We start from the raw sequence: 15096 nt of genomic DNA, 5'->3' as shown, positions 1-15096 counted from the left end.
ATAATATTCTGGCCGTGGTCATGTTATCAAACTGAAACCCAGTCTTCCAGGGGTCTGCCAAGTATCTTTCATGGCCAGTTTGTACTTAAAGGAGAAGAAAATGTGAATTTATCAGACGACTCATGGAGTTCTCTTTGGCAACTGGCAGAAATGCAGGCTGGATGCAAAGGAGCAGAGTATTGCTCGTCAGCTCAAAGAATTAAGGAGCATTTGCCAAATGGGCTCCTCATACATTTGACGTTTCTAGTTTGTACTGAAAATGAATTTCCTCTACCCTCAGACCAGCGGGCCTGAGAGCCAAATCTAGTATTCACCTCAGATCCCCTCTTGCTGCCTGTAAACATCGCAGACACATCCAGCCCCAGAGCATCTTGAATCAAACAGCTTGTATGGAGCAGGCATTCTTTGCTTTCAAACAAGTTCCAGATCCTGGCAGGAGATGCAGTGAGCTATTGTAGGAAAGGCTCGCACACCCTCCCACTGTCACTGAAAGCAAATGAACTGAACGAATATAACCCCCACTTCATTCATTCCTGGAGAGCCAGTTAGAGTCTGAAACGGAATCTTTACTCCACCCCTTACTAGCTGAAGAACTTGAATATTTAACCCATTCACCTTCAGTTTCTTCATGCATAAAATGGGGGGCAGGGGAGTTCTCTATCTCCTAATTTATTTGTGCAGATTAAATGGGGTTAAGGAGAGATGTAGGAGTGGGGTCTGGAATTGTATTGCCCACCACCTGTGCCACCATTTACCAAGTGGAGATTCAGGTTTAAATCCTGGTTCTGTGCTTAGGGATCACTCCTGGGACTGCTCAGGTAGGTTTTCCAACTGGGATTATGTACTGTCTGCTTCATCCCTGTACTTTCTCTCTCTAACTTAAAGTCATCTTCCTTTACAATTATCAGCAAGTGAAAAAAATCTTTGATACTACTTGCAGGTTCCTCCATAACACAGAAATAAAGACAATAGTTGACTAATAGCTCTACCAGTTACTCCTCCTCAGAAGTCAGTGAAGGTACTTGTTGAGGTCCAGGGAAATTTGGGCAAACTGGTATCAACCACAGGACATCCACTTTAATGCTCAAATCCACCAAGGGAATATGTAAACTCTGTAGACTACCACTTTCCAGAATATGTTTCTACTCCAATAAAACAATTCCTTTTCTGTGCAGAGCATTATAAAGTCATCAACTAGTTTGACTACAAAGCACTTGAAATGTGGCTAGGAGTGAGCAGCTAAATATTAAATGATTTCATTGATCATTTTTAAATGTAGACAGCCACTCTGGCACAGTGGCACCATCTGGGAATGCCCAGCTCTGGAAATCACAGTGTAGTTATCTTTGTAAACAGAGAGTCTTGAAATTAAAGTGTTTCCGGGATGCTAGACTACCACAGTCTCATTTGGACAACTCAAAGTACACTGTTCTTTTTGTTTGTTTGTTTTTTAAATTAATATCTTTACTTAAGCACCATGATTATAAACATGTTTGTAGTTGGGTTTCATTTATAAAAAAAAGAACACCCCTCTTCACCAGCGCATTATTCCCACCACCAATGCTCCCCCATACCCTCCTCCTCCACCCCCTGCCTGTCTTCAAGACAGGCTTTTTCTGTTTCTTTCACTCACTACCATTGTCATGATAGTTGTTAGTCTAGTTACTTCTCTAGCTGAACTCACCAGAATAGTCTCACTCATCCTTGGGATTTAAGAAAAATAAATGACATTATTGTAATAATGCCCAGAGACAATAGAGATGAGGGCTGGAAGGACCAGCTCACAGTATGAAGCATACCTCAAAGTACTCTGTTTAGAAAGGTGAGAAAAAAATTAAGAGGTTTAATTCTTGTCAAGGATTACCAGTTTGTAAGTGGAGTTACCTGATTCTACAGCCAGCCTTCAAATATTCCAGGATTAGGCAAAGGATAGGAATTCCCTTCCCAAAGGGAGAGGTGCTAATTATCTCAGCATTCAGTCAAGTTCAGATATTCCTGAGCAGTCTGAGTATTTGGATAACTCAATGAATGCCCATGACAGTGTACTGAGATTGTATGGGTGAATAGGTTTGGGACAAGCTCTATAGGAGATGCCTTCAGCTCTTTGAAGATCTGCATGAAAAAGAGTTTGAGAGCACACATTCTGCTGTGTTGGATTGGGATATTCAAGGCACAGATTGGCAGCATTTTTTGCCAAAGGATTTCCACGTATCTGCTAAGATATTTCTTAGCTCATAGAATTGTGTTTTCAGAGTTTAAAAACCCAGTGACTGCCGACCAGCACATAGGAAAAGGAAATCTTTAAGTTTTCTCAACTTCAATTTATATATAAGGTGCTCTGTAATCAAACTAGTTTTAATATCTAGGGTCTTTTCTAAAGACACCCACCAGGTGGGATGCAGGCAGTGAGTGCCCCAAGAGCTAGGCTGAAAGGAAGATTTGAAAATCCTGGGAAACTACTGATGGACAGAAGCATGTGCAGGCATCTTACAGGGACATAGTTGTGAAGGTAGAGAAACAAAGACAAGTGTAATGGCAAGACTCAAGACTACACAGGAGAGACAGACAGACAGACAGACAGACAGACAGACAGACAGACTGAAGATAGCCAGAATAGTGTCATATTGCTCTAACCTTCTGCAGTGGTATCTATCTAGTTTGAACTTCCTGAGCACAGTTCTAGCTCACGCAAATACATTCTCTACTGCAAAACCAAGCTCCCCAGCCAACCAGCTTTGGCCCACATAGTGCTGAGGTCTGCAACCCTTCAGAGGCTGGAGGCCAAATGCATCATAGGCCCAGGCCAAGGCTCCAGGAAATTGGGGTCAATTTCCTTCTCCCCGGAGGGCCCAATGGAATCATGGGGTCTGGGGCTTGGGGCTCCAAGAGGGAGAGTTTGAGTTTGCTAAAGCCATGTGAAACTTTGCCTAAACTTTCCCTCAGCTCACACAGAACCTCTGGATGTGCACTGTGAAAGTCCTTTGGCAGCTGTATGCTTAAGACTGACCACCCTTCTCCATAGCTACAGCTATTTTCCCTGTCCTGAGCCCTCTTCATCCTGGGGTAGGAGAGTCCCAGGAGGAGTAGGGTGGGGAGGTGACTTTTGCTTCTGACTCCTTGCAGCTGTTTTCTCAGCAGGAACGCTTCCACCTGCATCAGCCTTTTCAAAGAGTTTGTTCATTTCCTCATAAGGCAATCATTTATTAATTTCTTCATTTAGGTAATTTATTCATTTATTCATCCATCTTTTATTTCCTCTTCTTTGTTAAACAAGATTTAGTCTATAAATCTCTACCTGTGTAGGCCATATTTTGTTAAATAGTTCTTCAAAGAACAAAATACTGAATGCATGAGTCACCCCAATGGTCAGGACTACTTAGGGAGTATTTGAGAAGACCCTGAGAGCACAGAATTCAGAAGCAAAAGCCAGTCCCCATCCTTCCCTGACACAAGAGGCAAAAGATGTCAGAAGGCCCTGAGATAGTTTTCTCTGCATTATTGGTGGCAATAGTAAGACGGTACGTGCCAGAGAAGGTTTTTGTCACACAGGTTGCAAGTGTGGGCTGAAAACATGATAGACAGAAATATCAGGAGCACAGAAAAATGACAGTATAAAGCAGAATATGAACCTGAAGATAGCACATGAAGTTGGAGAAGAAGTTTAAAGTGGACAGTCATGCTGGAGTAATGGAGCATTGGACAGAGTAGTGGAGTGCTGGCTTTCTCTGGCACAGAGTTTGAATGGAGACTGAAGAGAGAAGCAGTAGTGTGAATTTATGTACAGATGTTACATGCTCAACTCCTATGCCCTTGAGTAAAGTCTATTTCATTACTAGCTTAAAAGAGAGATAATGTAACATGTGCTGCCACATAGATTCCCATGCAGAAACTGCCCTAAAAACCCTAGCTGTCAATTTCCAATACTGAGTCTAAGCGCCATTAAATGGCTTGGAACCCCCCCCCCCCCTTTTTATACCATTTTAGTCTTCTGTACTTCTTTGGTTCTCAAAACCAGAACCACACAAAACTCTCTGACTCTGACACCCTTTAGTATTCCAGGAATACTATGATGTGATGGAAACAAGACTTGAGCTGGTATTATAATGCTGCTTACACAGATGTCAAACTATAAAGTTGTACACCAGAGACATAGTACAGATATTAAGACATGTGCCTTACAGTAGTATCCTTCTGAACTTCAATCCCTAGCACCACATTTGGTCTCCAGAGCATAGGATCTGGTGAAAATTCTGAGCAGAGCTGGTTGTAACCCACATTCTCCCCAAGCCCTAAGTCAATCTGTGTACCCAAAACTTAAAAAGGATTGGGACAAATGAACAAACAAAAAGTCAAACACTCTGGTTAGGTAAACAAAATAAAATAAAATGGTGGGGAAGGTGGGAAGAGCACATCAGGTAAAAGGGGTTAGTTGTCTGGAGAAGGATGGAAAATAGACTTGTGAGGGATTTTCAAAGCATCCCATAGGCATACAGATGTGGAATTATAAAGCTACAGACTTCGCCCAGAGTGATAGTGCAGTGGTGAGGGTGCCTGCCTTGCACGTGGCTGACAGGGTTCAATTCCTGGCTTTCCATATGGTATCCTGAGCCCTGCCAAGAGTGATCTCTGAGCAAAGAGTCAGTAGTAAGTTCTGAGCTCCACCAGATGTGGCTAAAAGCCAAAATCAGTAAATCAGTAAAGAAAAGTGCAGACTTGAAACATATGTAATGGTATAAACCAGTACTATTTCAATAATAACTAACAAATATATAAAGAAAACCCTTTTGATAATAACTTGAAATCATAATATTGGAGCACATCACATAAGTATCCCACATTGATGTTATTACTTTTGGAAGGATAGAAAGAAATGAAATAGAAAGGAATAGAGTATGCTAGAATGGAGTAATAGAGAATAGAATGAAATGAAGTAGTGGAATGCAATGTAGTGAAATAGAATGAAGTGAAATAAACTAGTGTGGATTAGAATGGAATGATATGAAATGGAATGGAATGGATTAAAATAGACTATAGTTGAGTGGAATGAAATGGGATAGAGTGGAGTAGAATAGGATGGAGTGGAAAGGAATTAAGTGCATTGAAGAAAGAGAAGTAAGGAGGAGTGAAAGAACAATTTTCATCAAGGATAGGAGTGCAAGTGGGTGTTCTCTACATGACTGAAATCATACAACTACAATCATATTTGTAATCATGGTGTTTAAATAAAGATTTAAAAAAAGGAGTGCCTAGTTAACAGGTGGCAGAACACAACTTTCTCATTGGCCGAGAGGGTACCAACTTTGGTCTGTTCCTCTCTCCTCACTAACTATTCCAGAATCCATGTTCTTATCCTTGATATGAATTGGACCCATTTGAGTTCCTCTTGTTTTGGTTGAAAAATACAACCAACCAGCAAGACATTTGTTTCAGATTGCATTTAGAAGACTATAAAGCTAGTCTTCCCTGGGCAGCTGTGAGCAAGATTCTTGGCTGAAACCTCAGTTCTCTTATCTGCAAAATGAAATTACTCACAAAACATCCATTTCAGGGTGATTGGCTTTCCACCATCAGATGAAAGGAAGTTGCCTGGAATACTTCAGAGCCTTGGGAAAATGAGAATCTGTTTCACTTCTGGTCGGTAGCTGGAATCTCCCCTTTCCTGACTGTGTTCCTTGGTGTGCAGGGACGCGGGAGCAACATCATCCACTGTCGGAAAGATGGCACCTGGAGTGGCTCCTTCCATGTCTGCCAGGAGATGCAAGGCCAGTGCTCAGCTCCAGACCAGCTCAACAGCAACCTCAAGCTGCAGTGCCCTGAAGGCTATGCCATAGGTATGATGGTTTTATGAGTAGGCGCTGTGGGAGGGACACAATTTTCCAGAAACTTAGGAGTTTCATTTGAGTCACCATCATGTGTCACTAACACATGAGCTCTGAGTGGTCTTGAGAAAAATAGTAGAATGGTTTTGTTTCTGTTTGTTGTTGGTTGTGTTTGGTTGATTTTTGGTTCACCCTGGTGGTGTTCAGGACTCACTCTCCTGGTTCTGTGATCAGAGGTCACCCTGGTGGTATTTTATTTGGCACTAGGAGTCAAACCATGATCAGCTGCCATGTAAGGCAAGAACCTTGCCCTACACTATCTCTCCAGCCCCTTAATAGATAACAGGATGAAGGAGACCATAGTCTGAACTCCAGGAAAAAGTTCAGAGCATAAATGTTGGGTCAACAATGGTAGATGAGTGTAGAGTTACCTTGGAATACAGACAAGTAGATAAACTTCATGCCTTGAGGAACATACAGTCCCCGGCAAAAGGGAAGCCCACCTAGGATTGAAAGATGTTATTGGGCAAGAAATAGCATTCCAAGTCATGTGCAAATCATGTGATTGAGGGAAAGAGATAGGAAATCATACATCATTATTCAGAGAGGTAATCAGGATTCATAATTCATCTAATAATTTGCATAACCTAAATTATTTATGAGTACCTACTATAGGTTAGGTCCTGTATCAAGCAGTGTTTGGGGTTCACATCTAGCAGTATTTGGGAACTTTCCTGGGTTCAGTGCTTAGGAATTACTGCTGGTACTATTCAAGGTAATATGCTGTACTGGGGTAACATAGGGTATTCAGGGTAACATGCAATGCTGTGGAACAGACTCTGGATTGCCACTTGCAAATTCTACACTGCAACCTTTGATCTATCTCTTCTGTCCAGCCAGTAGATTAGAGGTTTACCTCATTCTCTTAATAATCTTCTGCAGATGAGGATATTGAGGGGATAACAGATCACACCCCAAATCCTGATACCACTCTGACGCCAAACTGACTTTCTTCTGTGGCATCTCAGTTGCCTCCCAAATGAAGATTAATAGCATTTTTAAAATACTGTGTCTGTGCTGATAGGTTTGCTCACAAAGTGCTCGCAGGGAGGTACAGACCACACGGAGTTGGATACCAGGTCACTGCCTGGTTGAACTAGTATCTGGACAGATCTGTCAGTCTCTGGCTCCCCAGGCTTTCAGAGAAACTGGGCATGCATGGAGTCTGACCTCAGCTGAAGGGAGTGACACTGACCTCTTGGGTTGATTCCCTAATTGACCATGATGAAAAGCCTGGGGAATTGGATGTCCTTTCTCAGGGCCAGTGTGATTTATGAGAGAGTCACCAGAGATGTCTGGAGCAAGAGGTTATCTGAGCACACACTGACTCCCAGTCACCCAGAGCTGATGAGTTCCTCAACCAGAAAATAAGTGACCACCTCCTGCTCAGGAACAAGCCCAGGGTTGCAAAGTACAGGCACGAGGGGCCGGGTCATGTCCTTTGCAAGATGGAAACACAAGCTGAGGAGTAGGCTCCTGCCTCTAGTTGGGACATGCTAATCTTGCAGGGGTCAGAAAAGCACCCAGGTGCCTTGTTGCTCCGTGTGTGTGTGTGTGTGTTTGTACACATGTGTGTTTGGTTTCTTCGTTTTGGAGAGGCCTCCCAAGTAGTTCTCTTGAGGCCCCCAAGAACTCCTCCTGGTGATCCCCAGCCAACTAGAGTGACAATTCACCGAGAGAACCTGAGGATATACTGCTATTCACACAATATATCCATAGTTTTGGAGATTGCCCAGGTTACTCTGCTGTGCACAGGAGCCTTCAGGACCAAATCTACAGTTCTCAGGAGGAATGTTCAAAGATTCGCTCAGCCATATGCATAAAACCATATGGTGTTGAGGATCAACCCAGAGTTGGCTGCATGCAAGACCTGTTCCTTACCCACAGTCGTATCTCTCTGCTCGACTTGTTCTCTCTGGTGATTCCAAAGATACTTTCTGATCTTATAGAGCCACCCAAAGGAGTGTAACTTAGAGAACTGCAGAGAGTTGGGGTCTGGAAGGTTGGAGCCTTGGTAAATGCCACTGGCAGCATTATACCCAAACTAAGGCCTTCTCATCTCCCTTATCCCTTATTCTTGATGGAATGATTTGGATCTGTCATAGTTTCAGCTGCCCACTAAACCAGGATTTACAAGTGAATATTCTGTCATCCTTCTGACTGGCATTTAGCAGCCCTGAGAGAATAATGCAATTAGGTGATTTTAAATAAAAACCATAAAAGAAGACTTCCTGTATGTCTGCTTCCACTGATCTGCCAATATAGTCCCATAGGCATGAATGTAAGACAAGTGCTTTGGGTCCAGAGAAAAATTACATGGAGCAACTGCTTAACTGGCATAAGTTGACCTGAATTCAATCTACAACCCCCTGTATGTTCCCTGAAAGCCAACAGATTCCTGAGTGCAGAGCCAGGAGTAAGCCTGAGCACCACCAGTTAGGAACCCAAAACAAAACAGACCAAAAAAAAATAACCTAAGAACCACAAAGAAAGACTTTGGGGTTAGACAACTTAGTTTGCCCCGGAGCCTGTAGTTGGTCCCATGACAGGATGCTTATGGTAAGGTCTCTCTGTTTTTAGGCCAAAGGTTTTTCTTTTATATTTTCCCCATATTTTGTTGTGCCTATGCAAAATAAAGAATCTGACACACACAATACACACACCTCTCTTTTCTTTTCTTTTCTCTTATTTATTTTATTTTTTATCTTTTAAGTAGGGGCTCCTGCTTTTTCATAGAACCTTGGGACACAGATTACTTTGTTTTACCACATATTTCTGCATTTTTCTATAAAATGAAGAAGGAAGGAAAAAAGAAAGGCTGGGAGCCAGAAGCCAAGTGGTCCCAGATGCATTGGTAGGGGAATAATAAGGTCAGAACTAAAAATCCAAGCCAGAGCCAAAGACAATAGAATCAAGAGACCTAAACTTTAACCATCTAAACTCAAAGGGACCTGTTCCACTGGCAGTCAGGGGTCAAAGGGTAGTGGGATAGGATGCACTCTGGGTCCATTGGTGGAGGAAAGTTGATGCTGCTGGTGGGAAGGGCCCTGACTCATGGTATATCTGAAATTCAAATATGAAGGACTTTGTAGATCACACTGGTTTCAATAAAACAAAAATAAAATAAAAAATAACCCCACATGCTTTACCAACAAAATTCAATATTCAACATGCTATAGAAACATCATGCTTAGCACATAGCCATATCTGTTGCCCACTCAGACATCTCCAAATACATCTGCATAGAGCATCTTCCAGTAACCTTGCCTAAACACACACACACACACACACACACACACACACACATCTCATGCCTTTCAGACACATGGAAAGCACAAAACGGAAGCATGACTGACACATGCACACAAACACTCAGACATGCACTGTTTTCCAATGGCCCAGACACATCTGAAGGAGCCTCTGACCTAACTCAGGTGTTCACTCAGAATTCTACAGAGATGTAGATTGGAAAGAGGGGAGAGAAGTAACATCCCACTACCCTGGAGCTATCTGAAGAGATTTTGAACATCCTTCCCTTTCCTTGTACCCCACCACACCTTACTGTTTTTATTGCCTTGCAAACGGGGGGCCCCCTATGAATATTATCCTATAGAGTGGGGTCCTATATGAACAATGGGATGAAAAGCAGCCTGGGACACTGGTTAACAAATAAGCAGTGTCCTCTGTCTCTCCCCTCTTCTCTGTCCACATCTAAAGACAGAACTTCCTTTTAGGGTCAGGGATTGAATCAAAGGCTTTACCAGCAAGAGTATAGGGAAGAGTCCTTGAGGGCTGAAGACCATGTTCTGGAATCCTCCAGAGCAACTCAATGTGAGCCCATGGGCAGTTAGAAGTCTGGGCAGTTAGAAGCCCTGCAAAGTGGCTGTCCTCCTTCTGGCTGCATTCCCGAAGAAGAAGCACGCAGCCTGGTGAGATCATCATTCAGTCCAGCTGCCAGCCAGTGACTCTGGAGTCACAGCACAGCAGGCAGCCTGGATCTGAAGTCTCAGGTTGGGGGAGGTAGAGCAGAGAGAGAGGGATGAGCAACCGAGGCAGCAGTCCCTCCCAGGCTGACCATTTCTTCCTTGTTTGTATTTCTTCCTGCGATACAACTGTCCTTGTCTGTCTCAAAGCTGTGGCTTGCAACCTGGCTTGCCCTTGGTACCCAAAAGCTCCATTAGAGCTGACCGCCGGTGGACACTTAGCCCTGGGTCCCTCTGGCTGATCAGTGGATGCCCCCTTTACGCTCAGCAGTCCTTTTGGAATTCTGTTAGTGCCCCACTGTTGGATTACTGGCCCCACTCTAATCAATAGACATACTCCACACAAGGGTGTGATCTGGTGATGGGATTATTGGATTATTAGATTATTCCCTACTTGGTATTTCTCTCTCACTCAATGGTGTGGCCTGGTTCTTGTCAATAAAAGCAGGGGTCTGAGGAAGGCGGGGCTTATTATTCAGTCTTCCTCCAAGAAGCTACTTTCCTTCTTAGGAGCAAAAGGCCTGTGTAGTAATATTCCTAGCCTGAGTGTTGGATTTCCTGAACCCATTCTTGTACCTTGTCACCGTGTGGATTATATCCTGTGCCAATGTTTGTTTCCAGACCTACATCTCACCAGATATTCGCTTTGGAGCCTGGGGCTCTGCTTATACCCCACCTCCCACCCAAGCCATTCAACCCCTGTCCTGGCCCATTTCTTTTCATTTTATTGCTCCAACCAGTCTAGACTCAGGACTTGTGGGTATGATTTGGATTGAAAACAAGGAAATTAGGGACATGACTGGTAGCCCTCTTGGGGTATTCATGCCTCCCCACTGTCCTAAAGGCTAAAGGACAAGTAGGCAACTCTGTGGTGCAGGGAGGGACAACAACCTTGGGGAGAGAGGTAATGGTAACTACCAAGACACTAAGCCCCATTTCTGCTCTCATCAGGGTCTGAGTGTATCCCCTCGTGCCTGGACCACAACAGCGAGTCCGTCATCCTGCCTGTGAACGTGTCTGTACGGGACGTCCCCCATTGGCTGAACCCCACCCGGGTAGAGGTGAGTGAGTGGTGGGAGTGTCCTTCTAGGGTTCAGGGGAGAGACATGGCTTCCTTCAACATCTTTTCCTACTGATCCTGCAGCAGCCCCTACAATATTTCATTTTTTTCTTTCTCAGACTTTAGGAACTTTGCTGTCCTGTTCATTGAATCCTGGTGACAATGTAAGAATAAGAGCAGTAATATTCTGACTTTACCAATGAAGCAATAGAGGAAACAGGAATACCTAGGGCAGAAAGCAGGGTATAGGCAGGTTACAACGTGTCTGTTTGTCTGGAAGGGTCTTACACAAAGAGGGGTGCTATTGACTTCCATACTAGAAACTTTAAGAAACCAGGTACCTCTTTCCACACACCACAGCCAGATTCCTATTTCCTATGGCTCACTTAGCTTATTGGATGAAAACAGACTGTGTTATCATAGAACAAGAAAATTCTACTTTGATCACCCCAGATTTTTTGGGGGGTGGGTTTTGGTTCACACCTGGTGACGCTCAGGGATTACTCCTGGCTATGCACTCAGAAATTGCTCCTGGCTTGGGGGACCATATGGGATGCCTGGGGATCGAACTGAGGTCCGTCCTAGGCTAGTTTGGGCAAGGCAGATACCTTATAACTGGTGCTGCCACTCTGGCTCCATGATCACCCCAGATTTAAATTAATATTAGCCCACAGCATTATTTAAATCCTGGTTGCAGAAAACATGGGGAACACTAAAAATCCTAAGCAGGAAGGGTCTGAATGAAGGTTGTGTTCCAGCCCTGTACTCATAAAGCCAGGCTGGCAAACCACTGACCAGAAGAGCAGGGAGACATGGCCTTGTGTCCTGGCAGCCATGATCACTGCCCTATGCCCTGTGGGCCAGAACCATTTCTTCCCTGAATCACTCCATGAATCTAGGCAGGACCTCTCTGATGACTTCCAGGGCAGCTCCCAGCACCTGTTTCTCACCTTGGAAATGGTGGCAGGGGTGCAAATGAGAGTCAGCCCTGTCTTCCTCCAGCACACATCTTGTCATGGGGTGCAGGGTGCTCTCACAAGCCCAGGTAGCTGCCGCCTTTCTGCTGCAGATTATAGTCTGGATAGGCAGGCAAAACCTGATATAAGGTGTACTGTTTCTCTAGTGAGCTAATGTTGATGGCTGACTCAGCTCTGGACCTGTGGACTTGACCTGGGAACTTCCCCGAGTCTCTGTCTCCCTTTCTCTTTCCCTCTTGCCTTCTTCTATCTGAACTTTATATCCTTTCACCAGACTCTGCTTCCCCTCTCTTGCTTTCTTCTCTCTCTTTTTGCTCCCTCTTGGTCTGCCTTTCCAACCCCCTTGCCGTTCAACTCTACCTTCTCAGACTTTTGCCCCTAAGTTTATCCTGTATCCAGGAGACAGGTCCATATTCCTACCCTCTTGCTGTTACGTCTGTTTGTTCCACTCAGACTGTCTTTCTTCTTTCCCAGTAGAGTGTGTGCCCATGCTCACCCTGTGTCCCAGGAATGCTAATTCTGTGCACCAGGGGGGCACAAACAGAGCTGAATACACAGCTCAAGTGCTTCCAGATAGTATATAAAATCCCTCTAATGGCACAAATAGAGAAACCAGGGAAGATGGAGAATCAGAGAGGGAGGAGATAGGACCAGGGTCACAGAGAATGCTGTTTCTGAGCAGAGAGCTCCCTTTCCATGGCCAGACTCTTTGCCTTTTCACTCCCCGGTTCCAACAGAACCAGAGTGGACTTAACACTCTCTCCTTGGCAGACTCAAGACACCTCACTATCACAGTTCTACACATATTTAGGGCCCAAGACCCAAACCAGATCTTCTTACTCCACCTCCACTCAAGCTTTTCTCATCTCCCTTTTACCCCCAGCTCCACCCTCCCTTTGTGAACCCAAGCACCAAAGAGTTCAGTTCTAATTCACGGTGAAATAAATCCGGGGATTTGAAAGCCTGAAAACCACTCCTCCCTCTCCAGTTGCCCACCCGCTGCCTGCACACCCCAGCCCCCACCCAGTTACCCCCGGTTTGCCTTTATTGATGCCAGCCTACCAAGAGGGCTGTAACAAGGTTCAGACCTCCACCAGTCTCGGGAGGCCTCATTATCCAAGAGGAAAAAAAATGTGGTAGGAAAGGGGGAGGAGGACAGAGGGCAGAGATTGATGATTTCCAGGAATAAGGCAAAAAGGCTGGCCTCTGCTCACCCTTGCCCCCTCTGTGGGGGAAAAAAGCTGCAAAAGTGGAGCTTCTGGACAAACACAGAGCATTCTGCCTCCAGCACCAGTGCAGCCTGAGCAGCTTGGGCAAGGCTGGTCTTGTGCCCTTGTTGTCAATTGAGAGGCAGGATCTCCAGTTAACAGGTGTAAGCACAGGACCAAACATTTTTCATCCTTTATTTGTACACCCCTACCACACATATGTGTGCATATGTACACACAACACACACACACAAAGTGATGCAGTGGAAAATTCATCTCTACATTTTTTCAGTGGATGAATGGGAGGCATTGAACTAAGAAGTCTTCAATCAGGTCCCAAACTGGTAGAAGGCTGAAGCTTACTCCAGCTACCCAGATATTTGTTGCTGTATTTTGCAGTTTGAAGGTACAATGTTTCCTGATTGCTTACCAGGGATATGTTGGCAAATGTTTTACAACTGGCTTGTCACTGGAACAGCCTCTGATTCATAGCCTCTGCCAATTACTTTGGTGTAAATATTGCTGCCATGGTAGCTGTCACATTTTTTCAGTTGTCTTTACTGCACACAAAGTTGGGAACAAATGTTGACTCTCCTGAGTCCTTGAAAGCCATTCACAGCCTCTTAACTGGTCCTTGCCACCAGAAGGTATGTTTTAAGTGCTTTTTCATGTATTGACCTAAATACTCATTTGCCTAAGTACTTATCAAGTAGACAATGATGAGGTATTAAAGTGATAATAAAGCAAATAAGGCATTTGTCGTGCAAGCACAGCCAATCCAGGTTCAATTCTTGTGAGCTCACCAGGCGTGACCCCATAGCACAGAGCCAGGAGTAAGCACTGCCAATGTGCACCCTCCCAAAATATGAAAACTATGATGAGTACTTAGGTAAGTGAAATATTAACGTTGAACTCAGGTGTTCATTAGAACAGTTGACCTTACGGTACGGATAGCTGTATTCATCTAATTTATCAAGGTATAAACATTCAGATGTTCATCAAATTTATCAGGGGATGAATATTCAGATATTCATCAAGTGCTTCTAGTTGATGAGTCACGTGACCAAGATTTCAGTCCTAACCTGGGGACCTTCTTATTGTATATCTTTAGGAAAAAAATTTCTCAACCTCTTTCAGTCACAGTTTCCTCATTTGTGAAATAAGAAATAGACCTAACCTATGTAGTGTTTAAAAAACACCTTTTGGAACCAGTCAAGTAAACCTCAAATGAATTAAGCAACCAGTACTCTCATTTTGTGTATTTAATGGCTAATCTAGTAGTCACAGTAGCAACATCAGCAGGAGTAATAGTAATGGTGGTACTGGTGGTACCACTGGTGGTACTGGTAAATAGTAGAGGTAATGTTAATAATAATTAAAAACCGCAGTAGTATTTGTGATAGTATTAATAGTGGGAGGGATCATGGTAGCAATAGATATAGTATTGGTTATCATAGAGCAATATTAGTGGTAGCAATGGTACTAATGCTAGTAGTATGTATGGTAGAAGTTGTAGTGATGGTAGTGGTATTAATATGGTGGTCTTACTAATACTTCCTCTAAGTATTTTGAAGTAAAATACTTTAACTATCTAACAAACACTTGTGTAAATAAATACCCAACTTAAAAATATAATTGAAGTCTATTTATTTTTACTGAGGCATAACTGACATGCAAATCTTAAGCATAAGGCCTGATACTTTTTCATGTTTTTGTTCACTCATGAAACTATCACCTAGTTCAGAAAGGGTATTTTTCCAACTGCCAGTGCCAAGCAAAGCTCCCAGCCACCAAGATAACCTCTGTTGGTTTATTTGTAACTAGAGAGCATGTGTGTTTGACGAAATAATTTTGCAGGAAGATTTTAGACTTTCTAAAAGATGATCAGTCTGTCTCCATAATTTAAATTCCCTCCCTTTTTACACTCAAGAGATTGTCATAGAGAGGGCTTTTCCCCTGATATAATCAGTGAAATAACACAAGCCAAGT

At 43.7% G+C, this 15096-nt stretch overlaps 1 protein-coding gene across 1 annotated transcript in view; it reads left to right on the top strand.

Moving 5' to 3' along the window:
• Positions 1 to 15096, top strand: part of PAPPA (pappalysin 1) — a 259858-nt gene that overhangs the window by 216181 nt on the left and 28581 nt on the right. Inside the window, exons 18-19 of the mRNA XM_049774233.1 lie at positions 5684 to 5831; positions 10814 to 10923. Coding sequence (XP_049630190.1) covers positions 5684 to 5831; positions 10814 to 10923 — 258 coding nt within the window. The remainder of the gene's footprint in view (positions 1 to 5683; positions 5832 to 10813; positions 10924 to 15096) is intronic.

The sequence above is a fragment of the Suncus etruscus genome, chromosome 5, assembly GCF_024139225.1.
Source record: "Suncus etruscus isolate mSunEtr1 chromosome 5, mSunEtr1.pri.cur, whole genome shotgun sequence".
In the NCBI taxonomy this organism is placed as follows: Eukaryota; Metazoa; Chordata; class Mammalia; order Eulipotyphla; family Soricidae; genus Suncus; species Suncus etruscus.
This window is presented reverse-complemented; position numbering and strand designations above follow the sequence as displayed.